Here is a 23,455-nt window from a genome sequence, read left to right as displayed (position 1 = left end):
CAGCGCTTTTGCGGGGTGCAAAATGTTTTGCCAAAACTTGCGCAGCCGAGCTGGACCCCCCAGACAGTGGAGGATCGGGTCGCTCAGACCGTGTGGGCTTTCAGCTGTTTGTGATGGGACCCATAATGTACCACAGTACCGTATGAGTACTGTACACGTGCACTAACGGTAAGGCTCTTTTCCACCCTGTGAAGCAGCAGACGTGGGGACACGCCCGTGTGGGGCAGGACCGTGACGTGCACCGTTGAGCTGGGCTCGTGTGGTGTGCAGAGTGGTGCTCCGCGAGGCTTCGAGAATGCTCGGATCCGCATTCTCGCAGTAAGCTTGCTGTTAGCAGCGCAGCATTGGGCGCGCAGACTCGCATTCGCACAACACAGACATGCTCCTGACAGTGGTATCCCGGCCATATCGCACATGTCCAAGCTCTTCATGGCGCAGGGCCTGGTTCCGAGAGGTGGTTGGTGTAGTGATGGCAGCTCGTCCAGGGCGATCGACCACGAGATTGAGGCGGGGTGGTGGGAGCCCGGCCCCTGCCCAATGTTCCAGCGGGCCAGTTCTCAGTTGGTGCGTACCACAGTACCACGCACGCCTGCAGGCCCCAAGCCCGGCGTAGTGGGGCTCAAGTGCCGCGTTGAGGCCTGCTCCACAGCATGCCTGTATGCATGGGAAGCCCCTGACAGGCGGTCTCCCAGATCCTGGGTTCCCAGGTGTCAGGACGGGCCCGGCGCAGACTAACCAAAAGGCGGAAGTTTCCGAAGTCGGGCCCAAAACGGGGAGCACGATGGTTGGAGCAAAGCCACCAGTGTCCATCAGGCTTAATGTGCTGCGCAATACTGTGCCGTGCCCTATCCACAGTCCGGTGTGCTCTGAGTGTCCCTTGGTGTCCCGTGACGAAGCTCCGAGATTTCGGCGAACGCGGCTCCGAGCGGCGAGATTAGCCCAAAGGGCCACGTCGATCAGGCGGGCGGCGCGTGGACGGGTGGCCTAGGGGCCTGCCAGCCTGGCAGGCCCCTGGGTGGCCCGGGTGGGAGGTAGATTAGGTTGGACGGCCGACAAACGTCGTCCAGGGCTCTGTCTGTGCTTTGCCTGCCCAATCTCGTTAGCCTCGCACTCTTCGAGCCAAATTCTGCCTGCCGCCTGCCCAGGGAATAAGAATAATAAGGTTTACTCGCATTACTTGGCGGTCGTCGATCGTCGAACGTAAATAGCTTTAGAAGATCTCAACGTTCGCGGCACGCACTGGGGGGGAAAGGGAGATAGCGTCCCCTCCCTCTGCCCAGCGATTGGCACTTGCGGAGTAATTCTGGGAAGAGGAAACTCCGTCCCATCTGGCGCTGCGATGCTCCTCTCGTCACAGCCTGCCACCCGATGTCGACCCTGTTGTGCATCCGCTTTCATCAAAGACGGAAGGAAACGCTCGTTCCGAGATGGTTTCCGAATGTCCGTATCCGAAGAGGGCAAGTAGGCATTGACTGCAAGTCACACCGTGCTCTTGCCCACAGCCCTGCACCTTGCGCGGCCGCCTGGGAGTCTGGCGTAGGACACCAGCCGGAATAGAGTTCGTCTAGCCTGCTTCATTGTCTTCTATGGTGGCTGTCTGCACGCACGCAAATCTCCGCACGAGTGTCGATCCGGTGACAGCATCGTCGGCCGATGAACTGTAAAGTCTGGATCAACCTTGCGCCAGGATTTCTAGAAGGCTTCTATGGCTCATGACAGCTCGATCGCCAACACCGTTGCAATGCAGGTTGACGTTGACTAGGAACCATCACTGTCAGGACTCAGGAGAGCTCGAGAGAGGGGTGCGGTAGGGCATGAGGTGATTGCTGAATCTCCCAGAATTAAGGTTACTGCCGTCGAACTGAGGCACAGCGGCCCAGCGCCATCGAGCAAGGTGGTGCGGGTCGCGACTAAGACCCAGCCTCATTGGATCGTGTTCGCAAGATAGACCTTGATGGAGCCTTATTCGACCTTCAAAGCCCGTCGAGAAGACCGGCGGTGAATACCAATTCATGTTTCATGTCGCAAGGACGTGGTGGAGTACAATCACAAGCAATCCAAGCTTCATGCAAGGCGAGCACAGAGGGCCATGTCGTCGGTAGTCCGCGGTCGGCAGGGCTGGGATATTGCAACGAATTGCTCGCCAACATCTACTATGCACATGCATACACACACACAGTACATGCTTTGTAGCCATGGCATGGGCCACTTGGGGCTCGTCCAACCTCGACGGACCATGCAGCCCCGGTTGGAAAGGGAATAGTGCCAAGCGCTGGAGCAGTATGCCCAGATGCCAGCGCCCAAGACGGCCAGCTCTCATGCAAGATGTTTCCGTCGCAGGAGAGAAAGGCGATCCCGCAGAAAACGCTTCTTGGCTCCAATCCGGCCAGATTGAACCCTGGTCGAGAGCCGATTTGACGACCCAGAGAAGAGTATGGGAACGAATCGCATCGCGCGCCGAAGCTCAAGGACAGCTGGGCCACCAAAAATAACGAGTCGTGGTGCGACCAAGGCATGAATGTGATAGCAGACGAACAGACAGTCGTCTGAAGAGCGCAGAGGACGTGCGCTGATGGTTCAGGGTCCTCGATGCCTAAGGCAAGACGCTCCCCCGGAATGTGTGCACGAAATAAACAACACAAGGCAGCCTTGTGCTGGAATGGTGAGCTGGCCATTGGGCACACATCGTGAGGCTGGAGCGCAGTCGCTAGTCAGTCAACCTGTCACGTCGTCACGGTCTAGACCTCGCATCGAGGACGAGGCGGCGAGGCAAGCAAAGGCACTGCGTTAGACGCAACAGGACATGGGCGGCATCCTGTTGGCGGTTCGACTAGGGCGTTGGACCAGGACGACGGACATGGGCCCTCATGCCGTCGGATCCAGAAGCGGGACGAAGTTACAGGTTGTAGGGCTGGCGAGCTGGCCCTGGCCATTGAAGGTTAATCGTCGGAAATGGAGACTTAAGAAGGCCGCTGTCGGCCGGGCATTGAGGGCCTCAGCTACTGAGACTAGTGTCTGCTCTAGCCTAGCCTCCTGGAAACATGGTCGAACTTGGGATGACGCCCTGGTCGATGGCGAGCAGACGAGACAGTTCTTCGGACAAGGGGGGGTTGGTTTGGACGACACGGGAGGATGGGTGCCAGTTCCCCGTAGAAGATGAAGGACCGGATCGCCATTGCCGGGCCATCGTGGGGAGGAGTTGCTTTTTGCCGAGGGGGAGTGCCGTCCCTTGCGCTTGTCTGTTTCTCGCCTGGACTGCCAATTTGGCTTTGGCCGAACCAGGCACTGGGAGTGCTGAACGGCGGGCTTGTGCCTGGATGTCAACGGCGAGGAGCACGAGGGCTGGGCGAGGCTTGGAATTGCGCAGCTTGACAGGTGCGCAGTGGCAGCTGCGGGTGTATACAGCAAAAAGCAATAATTCTCCGTGCCTCTGTTGGCCAAAAGAGAAGGTGCAAGCGTAGCGTTGGGGTAGCGTCAGGTCAGGCTGGGAGTCCTGGACACCGCCTTCTCGTGCGTCTCGATCCGTTGGTTGTTTTAGCAAGCTGTGCCTCGTTTTGGCAGTTTGGCCACTATGCAGAGGCCGACAGTAAAGGCAGTCAAGCGTGGCGATCACCGCCCACCGCGCGTCCCGCAACGCCCAAAGATACACGACCTTGACAGCTTGACAGTACCAAGATCCAGAAGTGCTGTGCGTTGGTCGTGCCTGATTGTGTATCTTCTTTGTGTGTGTGGGCTCCGGGTAGAGATTCTCTGTCGAGTCTAGCCTCGCACGTACTGTGTAGAGGAGCGAGCTTTGGGCGGCCGACGTCTCTGCTCTGACCCTTGCAAGATGGATAACACGACAGAGGCTGGGTGGTGTTGATTGGTACGTTGGGGTCCTGGACCTGAGAACAACACACCAGCAGTTGGATCTGGCAGTTCCGTTTGCAAATGAGGAACCCAGGCCGCACGCTTACCCCAGGCGGGCGGCGAGGCGAGGTGCCACTGGGTGGTTGACTGTCCACTGTCCAAGGATTGGTTTCCAAGGCAGGTGTCTCTTCCGAAACCCTCAACCCTGCATTCTGGGTGTACGTCTGTACCTTGTGTGCAAGTATCTCTATCTCGCTGAGGAGGCGGAGGCGGAGGGGCGATTGCTGTTCGGATCCGACCCTGTCGCCTGCAATCTGGGGTCGAGTCTCGAGTCTCGAGTCTCCAGCCAGCATCCAGCCCAGTCACCTACAGTAGTCCGACAGTCAGTCGCCGTGCGGTCGCCGGTCAGTCGCCGCCGCCTCCTGATGCCTGACGATGGGAAGCGAGCAAGAGAAAACTTCACTTGACCCTTATCACGCCGCCCGCGCACCAGCATGCGGGAGGATCCAACGTCGCAGGCCTGATCAAAAGAGTAAGGTCGCATTTCCGACAAGATGAGTGCCGGGCCAATGAGCTGCCAAAGGTGCCAGAGCTGCGCCATCACACGGCCGAGGGGGGTTGGTTGCACAGTCGGAGAACCTTGGGAGGGCATGAACAGCTGCGCCAATCCAAGCGCTCAGGGGCACCTCAACCGCCAGTTTTCTCGACCCTCGCCAGGCAATCATCTAGGCACGCCCAATCTGCTGAGGCCTCTACGGGCCTATGGTCGCGCCATGGTCCTATGGTCCCCCTTTTCGCGGCCCTGCGCGTGCGCCAGCGAATGTGACGGCCTCCTGCGCGTGTGGCTCCCTCCTGCCCTTTAGAGGACATGATAGATATGAAATGCACTACGATTGACCCTTAGCTATGGGGGTATATGAAAAGCGAAGGCGCATGTTGTGAGAGATTGTGATGTTCTCTAAAAAAAAAAAAACCAACCGTCGCATCAATCCCTTCATCTAGGGCTTCAAGCGCGACAGTGAGCTGTCAACGCCAGCGCCAGCGCCAGCGCACGCCACCGTCGTTTCAAGGCCCACGTAAAGTTCAGGAGGCCGAACCCGCCGAAAATGCCCTCGCTCTTTTCCGTTGCCGCAGCGTGGATCCTCGGCCTAGCGACACTTGTCCTAGCCGCTTGCAACGGGCACGACGAGCTCTGCAGTCGCCCCTACAGCAACGTGACGTTCGTGGGCTCCCACGATAGCGCCTTCGTTGGGCTGCTGCCCAGCCAGAACCAGCTCATCTCGGTTACAGATCAGCTCAACCTGGGCGTCCGCTTCCTGCAGTCGCAGACCCACGATCGCGATGGCACCATTGAGATGTGCCACACGAGCTGTATCGAGCTGGACGCCGGCACGCTGACCAACTACCTCACACCCATTAAGACTTGGATGGATGCGAACCCAAACGAGGTCGTTACACTACTTATGTGAGTACCTTGGTAGTGCCTTGCGCACGATTTATTAAGGTTATACGCGACTGACGGCTGGGCCAGCACCAACGGCGACGCTATCCCTGTGTCCAAATTCGCCGATGTCTTCTCTGCCGTGGGACTGGAGCAGTATGCCTTCACTCCAAGCAGTGCGCTGTCGCTGGACCAGTGGCCGACACTGCAAACCATGATCGACAATGGAACGCGACTAGTCGTTTGGATGGGTACGTCCTAAACCACATGCTTTGAGCCATGCCAGACCAGCTCGTCTAGTTTGATGAGATGACGCAGAGCACATGCGAGCTATGAAATGTTAGGATTCGGCTGCTGATGAGGTCTACAGATTACAACATGGACACTGCGACTACTCCATACATCCTTGACGAGTTCGCTTACTGTACGTACACCTTCCACTGTGCATGATAGCCCTATCGATTCCCATTCCAGGTCATTAATATAAGTTAGATTTCGAGACATCGTATGAGGTGACGGACGATTCCTTCCCTGACTGCAACATCGACCGCCCCTCTGGAGCGAGTGCAAACGGTCGCATGGGCCTTGTCAATCACATGCTCCACATTGAAATCCTCGGTATCCAGATTCCGGATCTTGTCAAAGCGGACGACACGAATTCGCTAAACTCGATCGATGCGCAAGCTGGGATTTGCGAGGGCCTCTACGGCCGGGCGCCCAATGTCGTGCTGCTTGACTATGTGAACTTGGGGGATGCAATGGGTGCTCAGGCTGCGCTCAATGGTCTGTAGATACACTGCCGGCTCTGCCTGCGTTTGAATGATAATGTCAATCAGCCTTTGTAAGATCCAAATGAGGTGTGGCATCGTGACATGCTTAGACAAATGCTCGGGTGCGAGAACATTGGCTGTAGTGAACCTCGATCTCTGCTCCTTTCGCTGTCAAGGACGTTGACCGGTTTCGTACATGGGTGGTTAAGAGAAGTCGACTGCTACACCACGATCAGGTTCATTCGAGGAACGGCACGTGGGAAGCTTGAGAGTGTAAGTACATATGTCAGGTGTTGCTGCGAGAGCACATGACGAAGCTGCATGTCAGATTTCGACATAAGCGTGCTTCAACCACCCTACTTTATATAGGTAGGGTAGCAGCCATCTCACACATCCGATAGTCCTTCGGAGGCTAGCATATATGACCACATGGAATGGCCGAACACTTGGTGAGTGATCTCACAAGTTTCCCCGTACGCGGATTTCTCTCAGGCGGTCAGCGCGGCCAGGTCTTGGTACCCGTGTTGGCACACTCCCCGGCGTGTCCTTCACCTGTGAACTTACATTAGCTTGTAGGTGGCTATAGGTTCTGTGGCATGGCACTCACTTGTTGAAGCCAAATAGGCTGAGCTGTCGTATATCACAATGCAGAATGACGATACTAGTCGCAGCTGTTTTGCCTATAATTTGTCGACGTTTAAAGGCGACCGCCAATGGCCAACAACCAATGAAAGCCCCGAGTCTCAGCTTATTGCTCATTCACCAGTGGTGAGATTCATCGATTCAGGATGCCTCTATAGTCTTCGTATATACAGCGTTATACACGGTCAAGACTCAAAGGCTTGACCTCTACCCGGCGCAGTGCCTGTTATGCTTTGCTATCCATATCCTCGAATGGCATTCGTGCTTGCCGCGGACTTCCTTCGAGGCAATTATGCACGGTGATCAAGCTGAATTGTGCTTCTTGGACTGATGGAGACCCTAGAGGCGAACGCGTCTGCGTGGTTGCGCTTTTCGCGGTACGCCAACCAGTTCGGGCACTTCTTCTCTGGGTTTCCGGGTGGCAATGGCCTTCTGAATCGCTTGAATACCATCGACCAATGTTCCCTCTTCCTGCTTCGTCTTATCCGCAAGCCTCGCCTGCTGATAGTGTGTCTGCAACTCCTTCACCCTCTCCTCTGACAATCGCCACTCCTTGGGGAATTTGGGTTTGACCTTGAAAGTGTGATGTCTCAGGTCCAGCGGGATATCCTCAAAAGTGTCGGCTGGGTCCTGTTTGTGGATTTAGATTAGCAATCTCGGTGCTTCAGCACACAAAAACTCCAAGTAGCAATGTCCGCCAGAGTCTCGCCTACACGACACTCGCGAGAACATCCATCGCTGATGCTGACTTCTGCCCCAAAAGCGGGACAAGAACGACTGGACGAGATTCAATGAGCTGACCGGCTCACCACTAGATGAAGCCGGAGTCACAGACCGACTATCCCCTCATTCAACGCAGGGACATGGGCAAAAGGAAGGTCCACAGTGAGCCACTAGGCCGGATTCCCATATGAATCATCAGAATAGATTGAAAGAGAAGCAAAAATTCTCTTCCAAAGAGTGTGCGTCAACTCGTTGAAATAGTGAGCCCATACCTTTGCCTCTGTGACCAGCTTTTCGACCAGTTCCGCTAAGTAGCGCTTGTTCTGGGCCTGGTGTTCGAAAGACTCGCAGCTCATCTTGATGACCTCTTTCTCGGGGTTATACCGCGGGCCAGCCAACTTCCTCAACTTCATCTTTTGGATCTCGGTGAGCCCGAAGTCCTCCGGGCTGAACTCGACAACCACCTTCTTCTCTGCGGGATGGTATTCGCCCATATATGATGTGTATCGGAATCGCAGCGGTTGTTCCTTGGTCGGAAGCTCAAACGGTTTGGCGTACTCTGTGTTAAAATGTCAGCATAAAATGCTAGCCAGGTCATATATCGTTCCTTCTTTCCTGGTCCACTCTCGATATCTACCACCCTCGTTCTTCCACTCCACGCTCAGCTTCCTCGCAGGCTTCTGGTCACTCACGGGATAACATCGGCATCTCCCATATCGCCAAACGCGCATAAGCTCTCTGCTCCCGGTGCTCCTCCAATTTTGCATGTGCGATGTCCGTCATGTCGTTCTCGTCGAACTCGTCGCTGTCATCGTTGCTGATGAGGTCCTTATCGTCCTCATCTTCGTCCCAGAACGCATCCCTCCTGGGCTTGACCGCCACTCTCAGAGGCCTCGATAATTCTCGCGCGGCGTCTTGCTCCTTGCGGATCTCGGTGTCGCCGAGGCCAGCCAGTTCGGCGGCGAGCTCGCCAAAGAGGCCGCGTTCCTCTTCGCTGAACAGATCCTTGGCGACATCACTGGGCGTCATGTTGCGATATTTCCGGTCATGCTCTAGGTCTTCCGCCGCCCAATTGTCGAAAGGGGAAGGCTTCTGGCCGTCGGTGCTGGTTTCCTTGACCTCCTTGATATTGCCGCCGGACACTGACTTCCAGGCGACAAAGATCTTTGGGCCAACATGTTGGATGGGTCTTTGACTCCTGCAGCTTCGGCATGCAAGCCGCAGTGATCGGGCTGCTGAAGCCATGGCGATGGGGTTGGCGATGCTCAGGTGTGCCGCGATGGGTGGATGGATGTGAAGCTCCAATGCGTCCAGAACTTTTGAGAGTGCACAGGCCACCTGCAGCACTAGTGCCAAATTCGCCCAGTCCAACACCACAAAACTGCACAAGCTTGCCGCTCTTAAGCGCATCTGCCGCTCCAGCCGCCGGTAAGCGCTTACCCGTCAGTCTAAGCTACTTTCACCACCATTCACGCACTACCCCTCGTGTTTCTAAGAGAAAGGAGACTCAAGATGCCGAAGAAAGGAATGGGCAAGAAGACCAAGGGTGTCAAGAAAGCACCCGGACTCAGAAAGGCCAAAAAGGCGGGTGAAGCAGCTGCAGCAGCCAATACCCCCACCACCACTGCCGCCGTCGATCTGCGGGACGACAACCCCCAGCACGACACTGATCAGTCTGACTGGTCCGACGGTGAGCTCATCGACGCCGAGAGCATCAGCATCGGCCCCAATGAGCGTGAGCGCTTCAAGCGTGTGATCCGCCTCTCCCTCTACAGCAACGACGAGAGCATGGGCCGCCGCCTGCTTGTCACCGGAGGCGCTACTGTCCCATTCGTGCCCCTCCTTGAGGAGGCAATCAACGAGACGTTCCTGCAGTCGCTTCGCGCCCATGGCTTCACTCACGTCTACCTGCAGTGCGGCACTGCCCACGACCAGATCGAGACGCGACTCAAGACCGGCCGTGGTGGCATCCAGATCGAGACATTCGACTTCTGCCGCGACCTCAAGTCCCTCATGAAGGAGCACTGCCGTGGTGAGAAGGGCGTCAAGCCTGCTGGTGTGGTCATAGGTCATGCGGGTAAGTTCACTTTCATTTCTCTTCTACACAGGCACCGCTTTCATCTTTTCATTTTTATTCTTACTTTGTGGAAAGATTTCCATTGGCTAACAGTAGTTTTCAGGAACTGGCACTATTTCTGACGCGACGGAGGTTGACTGCGCGCTGGTCATTGTCGCGAATACGACTCTGATGGACGACCACCAGTCCGTCTTCGCGGCTGAGATGGCCGCCGAGTATCCGACTATCATCCAGGCGCACCTTGGGCGAGTGACTTTCATCTTACTATTTAGTCATTTTTCATTCACTAACAACTCGTCTTGAAGCAATCTCATCAAGTCCGTCCCCGAGATCATGCACGTCATCAAGAAGAACGCCCTGGACGACCTAAAGCCTTACGAGGAGCCGGGCCTTCCCCGGGAGCAGCAGATCACCTTCATCGACGAGGTCATTGCCGGTGCCACCCGCCCCCAGTCGTCCCGTTGCGTCGTCCAGTGAGCTGGGGCGGACATGATGAAAAAGTTTCATTACAGATTTTCCCACGGCGTTTTGGTTTGGTCGGGCTTCAGGAGTGGTTCAGTGATACCCAGAAGGGCGTTTTAAGACAGGGCGACAAGAAGTCAGTCTTCACAGGAAAGTGAAAATTTTACGTAGTCATCGCAAGCAATTGATGGCTCTTTTCATAGGAGGTTCTACCCTAATTTCTTCAATGAACCCTCTTCCATGAAATTGCTTCAAAACGATGATACCTCTTCGCGTTGGGAATTCATTGCAGCCCGGACACGTTCCAGATTTTGACCGCTGCATCACCTCCTGTGCTCGCGAGCTTGGACGACCCCCCAACCCAGCTAACGCCATTGACTCCATCCTTGTGCGCGTTCAATGCCTTCACCCGACTCGCAGGCTTCGCAAGGCTCCACACGTAGACATGTGTATCCAAGGCACCACTGGCGGCGTGGGTACCAGCATCGTTCCACGCTATGCTCATAACACGTGCGGTGTGTGCAGACCATCGATCCGTTGCCAGGCTCCAGTCAGCCGTCTTGAATGCGAAGATCTTTCCTTGGGAGTTACCCGCCGCAAGGTAGCCGCCGTCCTTGGAGAACGCCAAGCTCGAGATCTGGGCTGCTGACTTCTTCACGACTTGGACCTCAGAAATTTTGTTGCCCGAGTCGAGCGAGTAGATTCGGATGTCGTTACCGTCTCCAACTGCTAGTGTGGATCCCGAAGCAGCCACTGATGTGGGTGAGTAGCTGGTGCTGAGCTCTCCGACCTGTTGGTCTTTGGAGTATACCGCGATTCCTGACGCGGTGGCGACGACGACGCGACCTTCTGATACACTGACACCTTTGGGTTGTGCCTCCAGCTTCGTTGATAAGCCAGTAAAAGTGTTCGCACCCTCATCGAGAGTCCTCAGCGTGTCATCCCAACCGACAGTGAAGGCTTGTCCAGAGGTAGCTGCAATTTGTGTGACCTGGTTGGTGTGTGTTTGCCCGTCAATCACAGCGCCAACCCCACTCTCGACATTCCAATGGCACACACGGCCGTCAAAACTGCCTGTATAGACGTCCTTGCCATTGCCCTCTGAGCCTGTGGCAATCGCTGTGATGCCCTTGTTGTGGCCCTGGACAGTCTTAGTTGGCGTTGGACTGCCCTCTGACAGGTAGTTCAGATCACCGTCCAAGCTCAAGGCGATGATCAAGTCATCACGAGGCCAAGCTACACCGACCTGCTGATCTCCCACATTCACAGCACCTTCCTGGCCCAACTTCCACGTCTGCACGTTCTCACCAGATCCAACATCCCACACCCTAACAGACTGGTCCGCACTGGAAGTCACGAATCGCTTCGAATCCTTAGCCCAGCTCACTGCAAAGATACTGCCTGTGTGAACGCCCTCGCCGATCTGCTTCGTCGGCTCGCCCGTCTTGCCGTCGTACAGCTGGATCCTGCGGTCCGCACCCACTGTGACCAGCACATTTCCGTCCGGGCTGAAAGCGGTTCCGTACACGAAACCCTTGTGCAGATCGTTCGATTTGCCCGCGAACTTGAACGGCGCACCGTGCAGAAAACACATGCTGCCGTCGTCCGAGACGGTCGCGGCGCGCAACGGCCGCTGCTGCCTCATCGCCACGGCATTGACGACCTTGCTGTGGCCGGTGACCTCGCCGACGGAGTTTCCACTGTCGGCTGTGATGCAGTGACCGAAGCGCTCGCGGCCGTCGCCCACGGCAATGATTCTCTGCGAGTCACCGTCCCAGCCGATGTCGTTGATGCGCCCGCTGATGATATGGTACTCCCCCTTGGTATTGACAGCCTCCACGGCATCCCAAACTCGGACCGTGCCGGAAACATCACCGGATGCGACGTAGAAGCCAGAGGGTGCGAAGCGGGCTACGGTGGTCTGGGCGGTGTGGCCATTGTATTGCTTGCATTGGGAGGGATCGTCGATCGAGCGGAGGAAGATGGATTTTCCGGACTATTTTCTCGCTGATTGATTAGCTGCCTGAACAGTCCAGATAGTTGTGCCCTTCTGGAGGTAGGAAAGAGACAGTATTGGACCTACAGCATAAGCTATGCGCTCCCCTTTGGCATCACAGGAGAGCTGGGTTGGCTGGCCCCGAGTGGTGACGGGGGCCGCAGCCAGGATCTTGTCGATGGTGATGGACATTGCTGGAGCTTTTGGTCGGCGGTCTGATTGTGCGAATGGATGTCAAGAGCAGGAACAAGAAAAAGAAGGCAACGAATATCAGATCGACGTGGCGTACGCAGCTTGTTTGAATGGAGCTGATCCCCCCTTTTCTAGAACTGCCCTGCTCGCTGCCACCTGGGCAGTGTTGGAGGGGTCGAACGCCCCTGCGTGACGCGCTGCGGGGCAACCGACCGCTGACGTAGCAGCCTGGGTGAGACGTCGTGAGGATAAGCAGCTATGAGTGAAGCATTTTCGTCCCATCTCTTTTTTTTTATCTGCCCACTCAGATACGCTTTTTTGGCTAGCCACGTCTCATGCATCAACTAATTCTCCCTCGAGACGACCTCTGTGTTGCAGATATGTCGGTGTTATGTGCCAGGCGTGCAACTTTACCTTGTAACACATGTACAAATCGATTTTGGGGGGTCGTGCAAATAGCGCCGTCAGGGGTATCATGACCTCGCCCTCCCTCAGTTTCTCACCATCAGGCAGAAGTCTTTAGAGCGATATGTTGAGTTGAGACATGATCTCAGGCAGAAATGTGTGACATGCAAGCGGAGGGGTTTTCAAGCTAGATCATTCAATCAAATTCGCGGAACAGGAAGAAAAGTTGCTGCCTTGAAACATGGAAACCGAGATAGTTGCACAGTGGCTCCGTCTTACACTGATCGTCCATAGAGCCTCAGCTTCACGCTTCCTGTTGCCTGATTTTTACCAAAGCAACCTTGAAGACTGGCCGGTGCAAGTCTCTGTGGTGATTTTTCAATGCCTTGTCGGTATAAGGCTACATTTCCCCAAATTTCAGCGTTTACGATCGGCTATCAATAAAGCACTAGCATAGGCAATCTGACCTGTATGCCTCTTAACAATCGGTTGTGAAAGAAGATTGAGGTGGGTTCATCATGCTATATCTCAGCTTCGACGTCCATGGACTCTAAATTGAGACACTTAATCATCGGGGAAGCTTTGCCAATCATGACTTACTCTTCGTACACACCCTGATCTTCCCCTGGGTTAATCATGGTCTCGGGTATACGTTGCGTTAGGCGGCTTATACGACTTATGGATTATTTCATTGGATCCTGTGTCACTGGGGATCGTGCCAACCATGTGAGGCTAGAACTGCGAAAATGAACTTTGATGTCTTCACACCAGAGACCGGTCAGAATGGCACGCGTTTGAGGTAACGCTTGAACTCTTCATCAATTATCAATACCACAACATGGTCTTGTATCAAATTCTGGCTCAGTAAGTTGTCCTCGGCTTAACACAACCTCTCTCACGGTCATGTGAGCCCTGCTCGTCCACTCGACTGCCAGAAACAGTCAGTGTAAGCCATCCCCTTTCCTCGTCTCATCAGCCAGTCACAAAAGCTCATTTGAGTAAGCTGAAGGTCTAAAGTTCAACTTTGAGCAACTGGCCGTTAAGACTGTGACTGTACTTTGTCTCTGCCCACTCTGTATGTGTCTGTCGTCTTGAGGTTTGTGTCGCCTGCAGGAGAGCATTCAGGAAGTCGGTCACTCGTACCTCTCAACGGTTCAGACTGAGGATGCACACGAACTCTATAGTCATGTAAACAAATTGAGAATCCTCCTTTTATTGTGAATGCGACCTTTGGGAACAAATTTGGACCCAGGACCGCCTCCACGATGTCACCGTAAGTAGAGCTTCCTCAAGCGTCTACCATTCATCAGGTTAACTCACTCATTCGCCGGATTCTAAAAATGGTTCATGACCATCAGTGAGTCGACAGTAGTCACTGTTGGTCCAGCAGGAATGGCGTTCGCCTCGAGTCTATAATACAAAAGCTCGAGTTGAATCCTATCAAACTTCGTGTTTCCAATTAATCTTGCTGGTTTTACAACAGCAACAATTATAAATCGTTAGCTATGTCTTCTATACTCGAATTATCTCATGGGGTATGGCCAGCCTCGTTTCCTGCCTTGGCTCAAGCATCTACTTCTAGACGCGCGCACAACAGCCCAACTCGAGAAGTCCCCCGAGACGGTCTGGTCTTTTTCCAGCGATCGAGAAGCCGTGGAAATCATTCTCGTAGAGCACATGATGTGATCATTCAGCCGTTCCACAATGTAATCATTTGGGGCAACGCCCTGAACTTCTGTAGGCTTGCTGCGCCAGCATTCATAGTAGAGAAAGTAGAGTTTCTTCCTTGCTTTACTCTCAACGACACAACTATCTTTGCTTTGACCGATTCTCTCAGGTCGCTGAATTTGGGGGGCCGAGACCTTTGCAATACTGAACAATCTACCAACCCGAGGACAAGCATAGAGAGAAACTCACACCACACGGATGATGTAACTGAGAACACAGACTCACCAAGTCACCAAGATCTACCGCCCATTGGGAATACTAGATCTCTCCATCGGCAGAGTTCAGATGAGGGGTCTCCACCACGGGAGGGGCGGGCGAAGACCAGGTCGTTCGACCCATATGGCCCGCTCAAGTCAACCACGGAGATCAACAACGGCATCAAAGACCTCCTCCTCCGCTATACCGGGTCAGACGAAGGCTATGTATACGGCTTCAAACACCCAGATGACGTAGCCTTGAACCCATCACCAGGAGGCCACAGCGGCATACAGCTCATCAAGATCGGCCGTTCGAAGAACCACCAGGTCCGGATGAGGCAGATTCGCAAGAAGTGTAGGTACGTACCGCATACCGTCTTCGCCCACCGCATGCCTCACCATGTCAGGATCGAGCGTATAATACACATGCAGCTTCACAACTCGCGACTGAGGGACGTCGGCTGTACTGGCTGCGGGGCTAGGCATGAGGAGTGGTTCAGAGTGGAGGACGGGTACGCTGAGCACCTGGTGATGCTGTGGAAGGCTTTTGCGGAATCTCACCCCTATGATGAGCAAGGGGCGATGTTGCCGATGTGGCGCGAGAGGCTTGAGCAACTCGATCTAGATGATGCCGACTGTTGGCAACATTTCATTCATGAGGATGTTCCTTCGGGCCAGCCATGTGAGGCTTCGCCCAGGGAACTGGAGGCACAAACCGCTCCTGCTAGGTTGGTTGATGACCAAATCAATTCATCGAGCGATGGAGTTACTGGAGCGGATGGTCAAAAGATCTGGGAATTAGTCTGATTGCCTGACTTACGAATGCGCACAAGTATCTATACGAGCCCCTAGAAGAGTTCAAAGATATTAGATAGAAATAATCCATACAGACTTTGCATGACAATTTTCACATCTCATTGAACCAATTCCTTTCCTGTGAAACACATGCTTTCCCACCCGGCACTTATCAAAGCTGATCGACATTGCGTTAAGCAGCCACGATTGTCTCAACAGCGGCCAATAACTCTTTCGGCACGCTCAAGTAGGGGCAGTGGTTAGCCTTGATAAGGATCTTGGGCGCCTCGGGGTCGAGCTGGGCCGCCATCTGCTGCTGAAGCGGATACGGCAGGGCGCCGTCATCCTCTGTGTAGATGTAAGCACACGGGACTCCGTCCTTCCAAGGCTCATACTGGCTGGTGCCGGCGAAGAGGGCAGCAGAGGTGTAGGTCATCTCCTTGCACCATCTCTCGCGCTCCTCTGGGGGAAGGTCACTGAGGCCGAGCTGCGGCACCACTTCCGGGTCGCCGGTCACGCGGTCGCCCTGAAGGGATTCGTCAGTATACTCACACCACGACTTAAAAGTAATATTCGCGGCCTCTTCCAGAGTACCCCGAAAGATCCAGACCTCACTCGAGCTAGACGTGAACTTACCTCCACGATCATCCAAGGCGCCGGCTTCCCACCCAGCATCTCCAGCAAGCTGCTACCCTTAGGCACCATGAACGCTGCCATGAAAATGACCCGGGCCACGCCCCCAGCCAGGCCGGCTTCCTTGCGAGTCTTGACGTCTAGACCCTTCACCGCACCGCTGCCGCTCACGCCACCAGCCGAGTGGGTAAGCAGTACAATCTCCTTCCCGGCCTCGACCAGCGGCTGGACCACGTCGCGCACGGCCTTGATATCCTCGTCCAGGCCTGTGAGTGGCAGCTCCGTCCCGCCGACACTGGGCATGTCGACGATCTCCGTGGTGAATCCCTGGCCCCTGAGGAGGTCCGCGAACGGGACGAAGACGCTGGTGAACTGCCATGCGCCAGGCACGATGACTATGGTTGGCTTGGGTGACATTGTGGGCTAATAGGTGATGCGATTGGTGCCGGTGTGCTCTCAATGCTAGAATCTGTTGGTGACTATCGTGGCCTGACTGTCTGTCCCTCTGGTGGAGCCGCGCAGCAAAGGTCTTGAGCCGCTCACATTCGTCGTGTGAAGTCCCGCCATCATGTGGGCCCCGATTCCTCACTGGCTTCTCCATCTCATGGTGATTCGGGTCTAGGATCATCTCCCGCTACTTTCTCCCCTTCCCGGAAGCGTATCCGAGTGCGGTAGCCGATGATGATTCACGCTCCCGGAAGCTTAAATCAGCCATCGGGAACGACCACATCCCAAGCAGCGTTCCTGAGCGAGCAAGAAGAATGTCACTGCATACTCTTCCTAACGCTAGAAATCGCCCAACGGCGTGACTGTAACCCATGGTTACTGAGTCTCCCCTGGCCAGACGAGGGGTCCCACATTTGAAGGCAGGGATGAGCTTGTTCTCGCGTGGGATTCACTGACACGAGCAGGTGGGGAAGGACGAGAACATTGATTCGGGAACTCCCAATGCCGTGCTTCAACGGTCTCGCCTCGCTTCGACTAGAGCAACATGTATCCGGTGCGCAGATGGCTTCATCACAATGGAGACATACCCAGAGTCCCCCTGAGAAGTGGGCGCCCCCCTGGATATCGTTCGGAGCATGGATAGGGGAAGGAGAGAAAAGAAATGAGGCTGTTGCGGTGTCTCTCGACAAACCTCGGTAGCAGATATTATAGAGCCTCCAAGTCATAATAGCCTCGAAGACGTTGGTAGAGCTAATCTCGAAGACAGACGGATATGAGATTTGCCAACCGACACTGATAGTCACCCGGCCATAGGTGTGGATGGGGCCGATAGCAAGGGTCGACGCCACTCCAATATCAACGGTCTGCCGATCCAAAATTCAACGTGCGCTCCTTTCGGCCGAGTTTCGTCCGCTGCAGCTTGACTGCAAGGACCGCACGCGTCCTTCGATGATCTTTCTGAGATGGAACCCCGAACCCTCCGTATGGAGAAAATCTCCGACATGGTATGGGCCAGGCCGATCACTCCAATTCTCCGACTATCAACGGCGCCCACTGTCGCGTGGCGGGAGACACATCGATGTTTCCCCGCGAAGAGGACCATGGGTTCGAGAAACGCCCTGCAGTGTTCGCGTTAGCGAGCGCCACTGAATGCATCCTCAGTAATCCTCATCACACAGTGCCCAGCGCAACATGCTTGGGGACAAGTCGCAAGGGAATATCTTCGGCGTGGGACCGCCACTTCGTCGCCTTGAGTCGCGCGAAGGCGTCGCGGTGGCGATGGCAATTCTGCGGGAAGAGATGCAGCATCCGGCCTGGCCAAAACTCAATTTGACTGCGAGGCGACGATTTGGGGGCCAACTCTTAATTTTTTTTATTTTTTTTTTAAGTGACGGCTCTGCCGACTGTTGGTAAACGCAAGCGTCATGCGGCGACGCACGTATGCATGCGTGCATTGCATATCCCAGTGCATCGGGTCAGTACCACGGTGTCTATTCGCGCAATCTCGCATCTTGTGCGACGCCTCCCAACGCAGGCACGAGGAGCCGCCCGGAGAGGCAAACCAGAACGGGAAGGATTTCGTTACACAGCAGGTCCTGGAGGCACAACCGGCCGGGGGAGCTGTGCTGGAGACGTCATCACCGTTGAGGACAGAGTCAGGACGAGCACTCTACTCAAATCTGTAACGACGTCAGGGGTTTGGTGATATTTTCGTCATCAAAAGTGTCATTAAGTCCGGACAACCGTCCACGTCGATATGCCAGTTTCGCCCCGGTATCACAGCTTGTCACTGTGGTGCGATAAGGATGTTCTGGAAACGGCGCCCAACAAGCGAGCGAAGACACTGCCGGTAGTTAGCATGGGGAGGGGCGACCAAAGGAGGGGTGAGGGCCCAGAATGTTTGGTTTGGTTTGGTCATCCTGCAGGAGAAAGCCACTCCGCCCAACCGGCCAGCAAGGGGGTGGGATGGGGGCTGGGCTGGGGTGTCTACCAAAGCTGAGACGAAAGCCCCCTCTCATGCAAGGCAGGGCAAGATAAGACATGACAAGACAGGCCCTCTCGTCTCTCCCACCCTCACAAACCAAACATGGGGCGGCTTCTCAGTTCCCGTTGAGGGCCTTAGGTCCGGAAACATCAATTTCAGTCTGCTATAGTAATAGTGTAGTATAGGTCTTCCATCACCCACGTCTGTCGGTGAATTTCCGCCTGAACTTCAAAAAGTGCAACGGGTTTTGACTGGCTGGGAAGGGGGCCGCCTGCGGGTCACATGGGGCAGATCGCCTCGTGCAAACAGCGGAGACGAGAATGTGGATGGCTTGGGTTGAGCTTCAGTCCAATATTGGTGGGGGCGCAAGGCTATAGAGAAATATCTATCATGAGGACTATCGCAAAAATTGCGGGTGCGAGCGGAAATCACAATTGAAAAAGCGAACCAGTAAACTAGTTGACAAAAGTGGATATTCATTCAGTTCATTCCTCGCCGAAGCTCGGATCCAATTGGGTATTTGTCTAACTCCCTAGGCGTGACAATTGTTTGGCATATTGAACACCAGTTTGTGAATCGCACAAGTTGTGCCCCGTTTCCTTTTGCCCCCCTCCCCCCCAATCACTTCTCCCGGTCTGGAGACTTTCTTCCTCCCTTCGAAACGTCTTGTTCTTCGTGGTATCAAAAAGTTTCCGCCCGTCTTTGATTTTTGAAGCTTTTCCGATTTCATTCTTATTTGATAATGAAATAATAACAATTAACTCCCTTGAATGCACCCCACTTGAAAATAAATGAAAACTGAAATGGGACTATATTACATTGTAAAAAGAAAAAGAGAAGTCGGCAGTGGGCCGACACAGCAAACGTAGATGAATAGATGGAGATTGAATGAAATGAGAATGAAGAGACACGGCTATTGCTCGTGTATGTGCGAACTTTCTATAATGAGTGTCGAGAAGGGTATCAAAAGTTTAAAAAGAAAACAGCAGGAGATGCGGTGGAGGAATTTAAAGAAAAGTAAGAGAAAAAAAGGGGGAAGCTGATGCAGTGTGGCCGTGTTGATCATGAGTGAAACGGCCGTGGTAATCATGAGTGAAAGTGGCGGCCGTCAAAAAGTCATGAAAGATGGTGTTGTGTGAATAACAAAGAGATGCACCCTAAGGGGCGAATTAGGGAGGCGGAGCAGCTTAGTGCTTCGCTCCTCCTTATTTGTTGTGGTTGGATGTTTGTTCAGGGCTTGAAGACAGCATTGGTGAGAAGGAATTCACCAGCTGCTGGCTCTTTGGGTTCGGTGGCAGTTGGCGTGGCAGTGCGGGACGTAGAGTTCGGCGAGGTTGACTTGGTCCTGTCTGTAGAGCTGGCAGTGGTATCGAGACTGGATTTTGACGGAGAGGAAGCCGTAGGGGTGCCGCCTTGAAGCTTTTCGTGGCTATGTGCGCGGTGAAGTTCCTTGCGCTGTTCGTCAGACATGTTGGCGTTCAGCTCGGGCAAGTCGGGCACGCAAGTGTCCTTCTCTCTGAGAGCGGCCGCGTTGTCGGCAGCTCTGCTCATCCGGTCCATTTGAGATTCGACGTCGGCCAGTAGGGCAGCGACCTCATCTCCAGCGTAGATCCGAATGCTCTCGACGTCAGCGCGTCTCATGCCAGAAAGAGGATGCTCAATGGTCTCCTTCCCCTTGGCCGAGCACTGCTTCTCTTCGGATTGGTTGATACCAAGGCCGACAGTAGCGGCAGTCTCCACAACAGGTTGCTCGATGATGGTAGAGGGTACCTGAGCAACGACACGCTGAGGTGAGGGGGAGGATGACTCGATGCGAGGGGTGAAGGAGCTCTTGACAGGGGATCGTGGGGGCGTGGAGAGGTTAGCAGGCGCAGAAGGTGGAGCGGCGGCAACACCCAAGGCGAACTGGAGGCTCTCGCTCACGCCGACAGCTCCGGAGACGGGAAGGGTCACGGCAGCAGCAACATGTTCCAGAAGCTTCTGTCGAATTCGAGTGCGGCGGTTCTCAGCCTGCTCGAGCTTGTTGACCCAGTCGTCAATGGAGGAGTCGAGTTCAGCGAGGGCTTCCTCCTGCTTGAGCATGGATTCATGGCTGAACTTGGCCATGCGAGGAGATCGCAGGTATTGGCAGATACGGGAGTGTAGGTTTCGACGCCCGGCCCTCAGTGAGTGGTACGTGCGGCGGAGGTATTCCGTACGCTCGTCCAAGTTCCTCAGCTCCTGTGTGTACATGATTAGTGAAGTGTTTCAACAAAAGAGAGATGCAAGGTGTATCTTACCCTGGAGAGACTATCCACGTCCTCCTTTCTCATCACCTCAAACCTAGCGGCCTGTTGCATGGCCTGCTTGTGAAGAGCGGCCCTCTCAGTCTGCTCCAACATCTGTGCGGCATCAGTGACCTTCCAACCCTTGGGCAGGGTCTCGAAGGCACGACGCTCTGCACTCTTGCTTGTCTTAGACCCTGACCTCTTCAGTCCGTCATTTCTCTTCCTTGGGCGTCCACGGTCCATGATACTGCCGGCGGTGCTACCGCTCTCTGACACATTCCTCCGATGAGAAGCCAAGCTCGAAGCAGACCTAGGCTCCACAGCTGACTTTGGTGTAGTCATGTTCTGCACGAAATCGTGACCCTGATCTCTGGGTGTTTCGAGACCACTCAGGTTGCCTTCCCCCTTCCACGGTTTCGGGGAAGCTCGAGACTCGGCTGTGCCTGACACTGGAGTTGGTAGGGTAGAAGCAGTGAATATCGAAGAAGCCGCCGAGGACATTGGGGTACTCGTCGTGAGGGAGGCTGAGTGTGGTGTGTATGGAGACCTCGTTCTGGGAGACTCTTCAGTTCGCGCGGGCCGGATGTTGGACTCGGCGCTGCCGGTGCTGCCAGATCGAAGACGGCTCAGGGACAATTGCCTTGTGAGGCGAGGGAGCGACGAGGTCTGGACGGGAATCACGAGGGGCGGGAGGTTCTTGGGCGACTGAGGCTGTGGGATGGTTGTGGTTGATGTATCGGAACCAGAATCCCCTACAGGAGACAAGTGGGTTTCGTTCCTGTATGCGAGATGATGCATCTTCCAGCCGTTGCCAGGGGCACTAATAGACCGCTCGTGACAGGCTGGGCGGCCGGGTATTGTGGCTGGAAGGAGGTCAGCCCTGCCTCGATCCAGCAACAACAAAAGTCTGGTTGACTTACGAGAGTCCATCGCCGACTCATGGACGGTGGTCATGGGCCCCAGCTCTGGCACGCTGACTTTCCGGCGGCGGATAAGGTTGTGCTCCTTGATCCTGAGGCGCAGGCCGCCCGCACAAGGTTTGTCTGTCTGGTTGCCGTTCTGTGCCATGGCCAAAGCGAAAGCCTGCTCTGGGTCGAGTCCCTTCCCTTGCGGGCCAGCGGCCTGCTTCTCCCTGGGAAAGAGCTGGTATTTCCTCGTCTCAGACTGGGACATCATCCTCCAGACCCAAGGCTTTGAGGCTTGCTGCTCTACCTGTGGGACGAAATGATAGTGAGCTTCAAGGTTGGTCCAGCCACACGGTTAGGATGAAGCATAGGTAGGAGGGAGAGGGTGCAAGACAGCACGAGTGCACTTGCTGATAAAGATGAGATGTTTCAATATATAAATACACTTACCTCGTCCACGACGGGTAGAGGTGAGACGGACCTTGCTATATAGCTCCCGATGCTCAGGCGATCGACATCCGCATCTGACATGCAGCTGGCTATGTGAGCCATGATTGAGCAAGGACCTCTCGAGTCGAGAACGGGGGACCCGTAAATTGAGACTAGTGGCGATCCAGATTCTGATGCAGTGGCTGCCCAGGAGTTCCGCGACACGGATAGTCCCCTGCTCACCTAGTAGACCCCGGCGGAGTGAGCCGGCCGGTAGCAGGAGGAGAAGGGAGAGGTCGAGACGAGTTGCGTGCTGGAGTAAGTGAAAAAAAAGAGAGCCTGCCCAATAATACTAGGACTCAGAGATGCATGGATACCCCCCGCGGTACACTCCAAACAGTAGGAACAGGGAGAGCTCTGTTAACTGTCGGGTTCTCGTTGATGTATAACTGGGGACAGGACGGGCGCGCAAAGGGGAAAGCAGAAACATCCGGAGGAAATGAAATAGGTCCCTAGACAGACATGCGTGGCCCACAAGCACAAGTCTTCTGCTGGGGCTGTCACGACCTTATCTTCTTTTTTGCAAGCTCTGTACCAGAGGGACTGACACTGCGCCCCCTCTCGCCCCTCGACGATGTACATACGACAAATTGCAACGGTTGGCAAGGGACCAGAGCAGCCACACTAGACTCTTTCCTGATCCCGACGAAGAAAATCTGCACTCGCCAGGAAGATGAGCGATCCTTCGGCCGTAGGTAGTAATAAGAACTAAGTGAGTGAGAAGGTACTTTACTGCGCAGTAACTGTGGGCCGTGGTAGGTCTGGGCTGGGCCCGCACATGCATCTCCATCGTGTCCCCGTCGTCCCCGTTCGGAGAGAAACTCTGCAGTGCCTAAATTAACAGCGCAGGGGCAGAGTCTGAGACGTGCAATAGATCAAGTTCCCACGAGGATGGCTTGCCCGGGGGTTGCTGTACGGTTACGCAGTACGAGGTGCTCACGCGGAAGTGAGGCCGGCTGGTGAAGTACGTACATACATGCATATAGTCCCCCAGAGTGCAAGGGACGGAGGTGATAGCAGAATGGGGGCTAGCGACGCAGGCGAGGGACAGGATGGCAACCCACCGACCATGAGGGAGGAAACGAGCTTGTTGCTGCAGCAGCTGGTGGTGCTGGGTGCCGGTGCACAGCAGAGCAGAGAGCTGTTGTGCTCGAGAGAGAGAGAGAGTGTGTGTGTGTGTCTCCCCTGGTGTGCCCTGGGCAGGAACTGGTACCAGGGATGGGGCGGGTTGGGGGGATGCATGGGATGCATGGCAGATGTGCAGTCTCTGGAGGGCAGTGACAAGGTGAAACCGCTTCCCTGCACGTTGACGGAGCTGTTCCACGCCAAACGGCCGCTTGGAGACAAAACCCCACCAGAACGGCAGGGATCGCCTTCCAAACTGGGATGCCTGTCGATAACGTGCCTCCCCCTGTCATCTCCATAAACGATAATTGACGGAAAGGTGAGAGCT

General features: G+C 54.9%; 8 protein-coding genes across 8 annotated transcripts; 4 read left to right on the top strand and 4 right to left on the bottom strand.

The window, feature by feature from the left end:
- Positions 1 to 295: 295 nt before the first annotated feature.
- On the top strand, positions 296 to 1,035 carry J7T55_001139 (uncharacterized protein; the record flags this gene model as incomplete). Its single annotated transcript, XM_053140426.1, has 3 exons — positions 296 to 318; positions 393 to 656; positions 897 to 1,035. The coding sequence occupies 3 exons, from the start codon at positions 296 to 298 to the stop codon at positions 1,033 to 1,035; spliced, it is 426 nt and encodes a 141-aa protein (XP_052996785.1).
- A 3,920-nt stretch (positions 1,036 to 4,955) lies between these two features.
- J7T55_001138 (uncharacterized protein) lies at positions 4,956 to 6,081 on the top strand (the record flags this gene model as incomplete). The annotated part of the gene is made up of 4 exons (XM_053140424.1): positions 4,956 to 5,314; positions 5,381 to 5,541; positions 5,661 to 5,714; positions 5,783 to 6,081. The coding sequence occupies 4 exons, from the start codon at positions 4,956 to 4,958 to the stop codon at positions 6,079 to 6,081; spliced, it is 873 nt and encodes a 290-aa protein (XP_052996784.1).
- Positions 6,082 to 7,041: 960 nt separating this feature from the next.
- On the bottom strand, positions 7,042 to 8,670 carry J7T55_001137 (mitochondrial ribosomal small subunit component; the record flags this gene model as incomplete). Its single annotated transcript, XM_053140423.1, has 3 exons — positions 7,042 to 7,332; positions 7,698 to 7,984; positions 8,118 to 8,670. 3 exons carry the CDS (start codon positions 8,668 to 8,670, stop codon positions 7,042 to 7,044), a joined length of 1,131 nt encoding a protein of 376 aa, XP_052996783.1.
- Positions 8,671 to 8,937: 267 nt separating this feature from the next.
- J7T55_001136 (glycosyltransferase family 1 protein) lies at positions 8,938 to 9,979 on the top strand (the record flags this gene model as incomplete). Its single annotated transcript, XM_053140422.1, has 3 exons — positions 8,938 to 9,502; positions 9,606 to 9,751; positions 9,821 to 9,979. The coding sequence occupies 3 exons, from the start codon at positions 8,938 to 8,940 to the stop codon at positions 9,977 to 9,979; spliced, it is 870 nt and encodes a 289-aa protein (XP_052996782.1).
- Positions 9,980 to 10,247: 268 nt separating this feature from the next.
- On the bottom strand, positions 10,248 to 12,152 carry J7T55_001135 (wd repeat-containing protein 2; the record flags this gene model as incomplete). The annotated part of the gene is made up of 2 exons (XM_053140421.1): positions 10,248 to 11,960; positions 12,048 to 12,152. The coding sequence occupies 2 exons, from the start codon at positions 12,150 to 12,152 to the stop codon at positions 10,248 to 10,250; spliced, it is 1,818 nt and encodes a 605-aa protein (XP_052996781.1).
- A 1,935-nt stretch (positions 12,153 to 14,087) lies between these two features.
- J7T55_001134 (uncharacterized protein) lies at positions 14,088 to 15,289 on the top strand (the record flags this gene model as incomplete). Its single annotated transcript, XM_053140420.1, has 2 exons — positions 14,088 to 14,225; positions 14,564 to 15,289. 2 exons carry the CDS (start codon positions 14,088 to 14,090, stop codon positions 15,287 to 15,289), a joined length of 864 nt encoding a protein of 287 aa, XP_052996780.1.
- Positions 15,290 to 15,470: 181 nt separating this feature from the next.
- J7T55_001133 (lpha beta-hydrolase) lies at positions 15,471 to 16,327 on the bottom strand (the record flags this gene model as incomplete). Its single annotated transcript, XM_053140419.1, has 2 exons — positions 15,471 to 15,803; positions 15,914 to 16,327. The coding sequence occupies 2 exons, from the start codon at positions 16,325 to 16,327 to the stop codon at positions 15,471 to 15,473; spliced, it is 747 nt and encodes a 248-aa protein (XP_052996779.1).
- Positions 16,328 to 19,571: 3,244 nt separating this feature from the next.
- Positions 19,572 to 22,065, bottom strand: J7T55_001132 (uncharacterized protein; the record flags this gene model as incomplete). The annotated part of the gene is made up of 4 exons (XM_053140418.1): positions 19,572 to 20,561; positions 20,621 to 21,471; positions 21,529 to 21,820; positions 21,964 to 22,065. The coding sequence occupies 4 exons, from the start codon at positions 22,063 to 22,065 to the stop codon at positions 19,572 to 19,574; spliced, it is 2,235 nt and encodes a 744-aa protein (XP_052996778.1).
- Positions 22,066 to 23,455: the final 1,390 nt, after the last annotated feature.

Source organism: Diaporthe amygdali, assembly GCF_026229845.1.
Source record: "Diaporthe amygdali strain CAA958 chromosome Unknown NODE_6_length_1560011_cov_65_102424, whole genome shotgun sequence".
Classification (NCBI taxonomy): Eukaryota; Fungi; Ascomycota; class Sordariomycetes; order Diaporthales; family Diaporthaceae; genus Diaporthe; species Diaporthe amygdali.
Note: the sequence above shows the minus strand (reverse complement) of the source record. Positions and strands in the feature narration are given on the sequence as shown.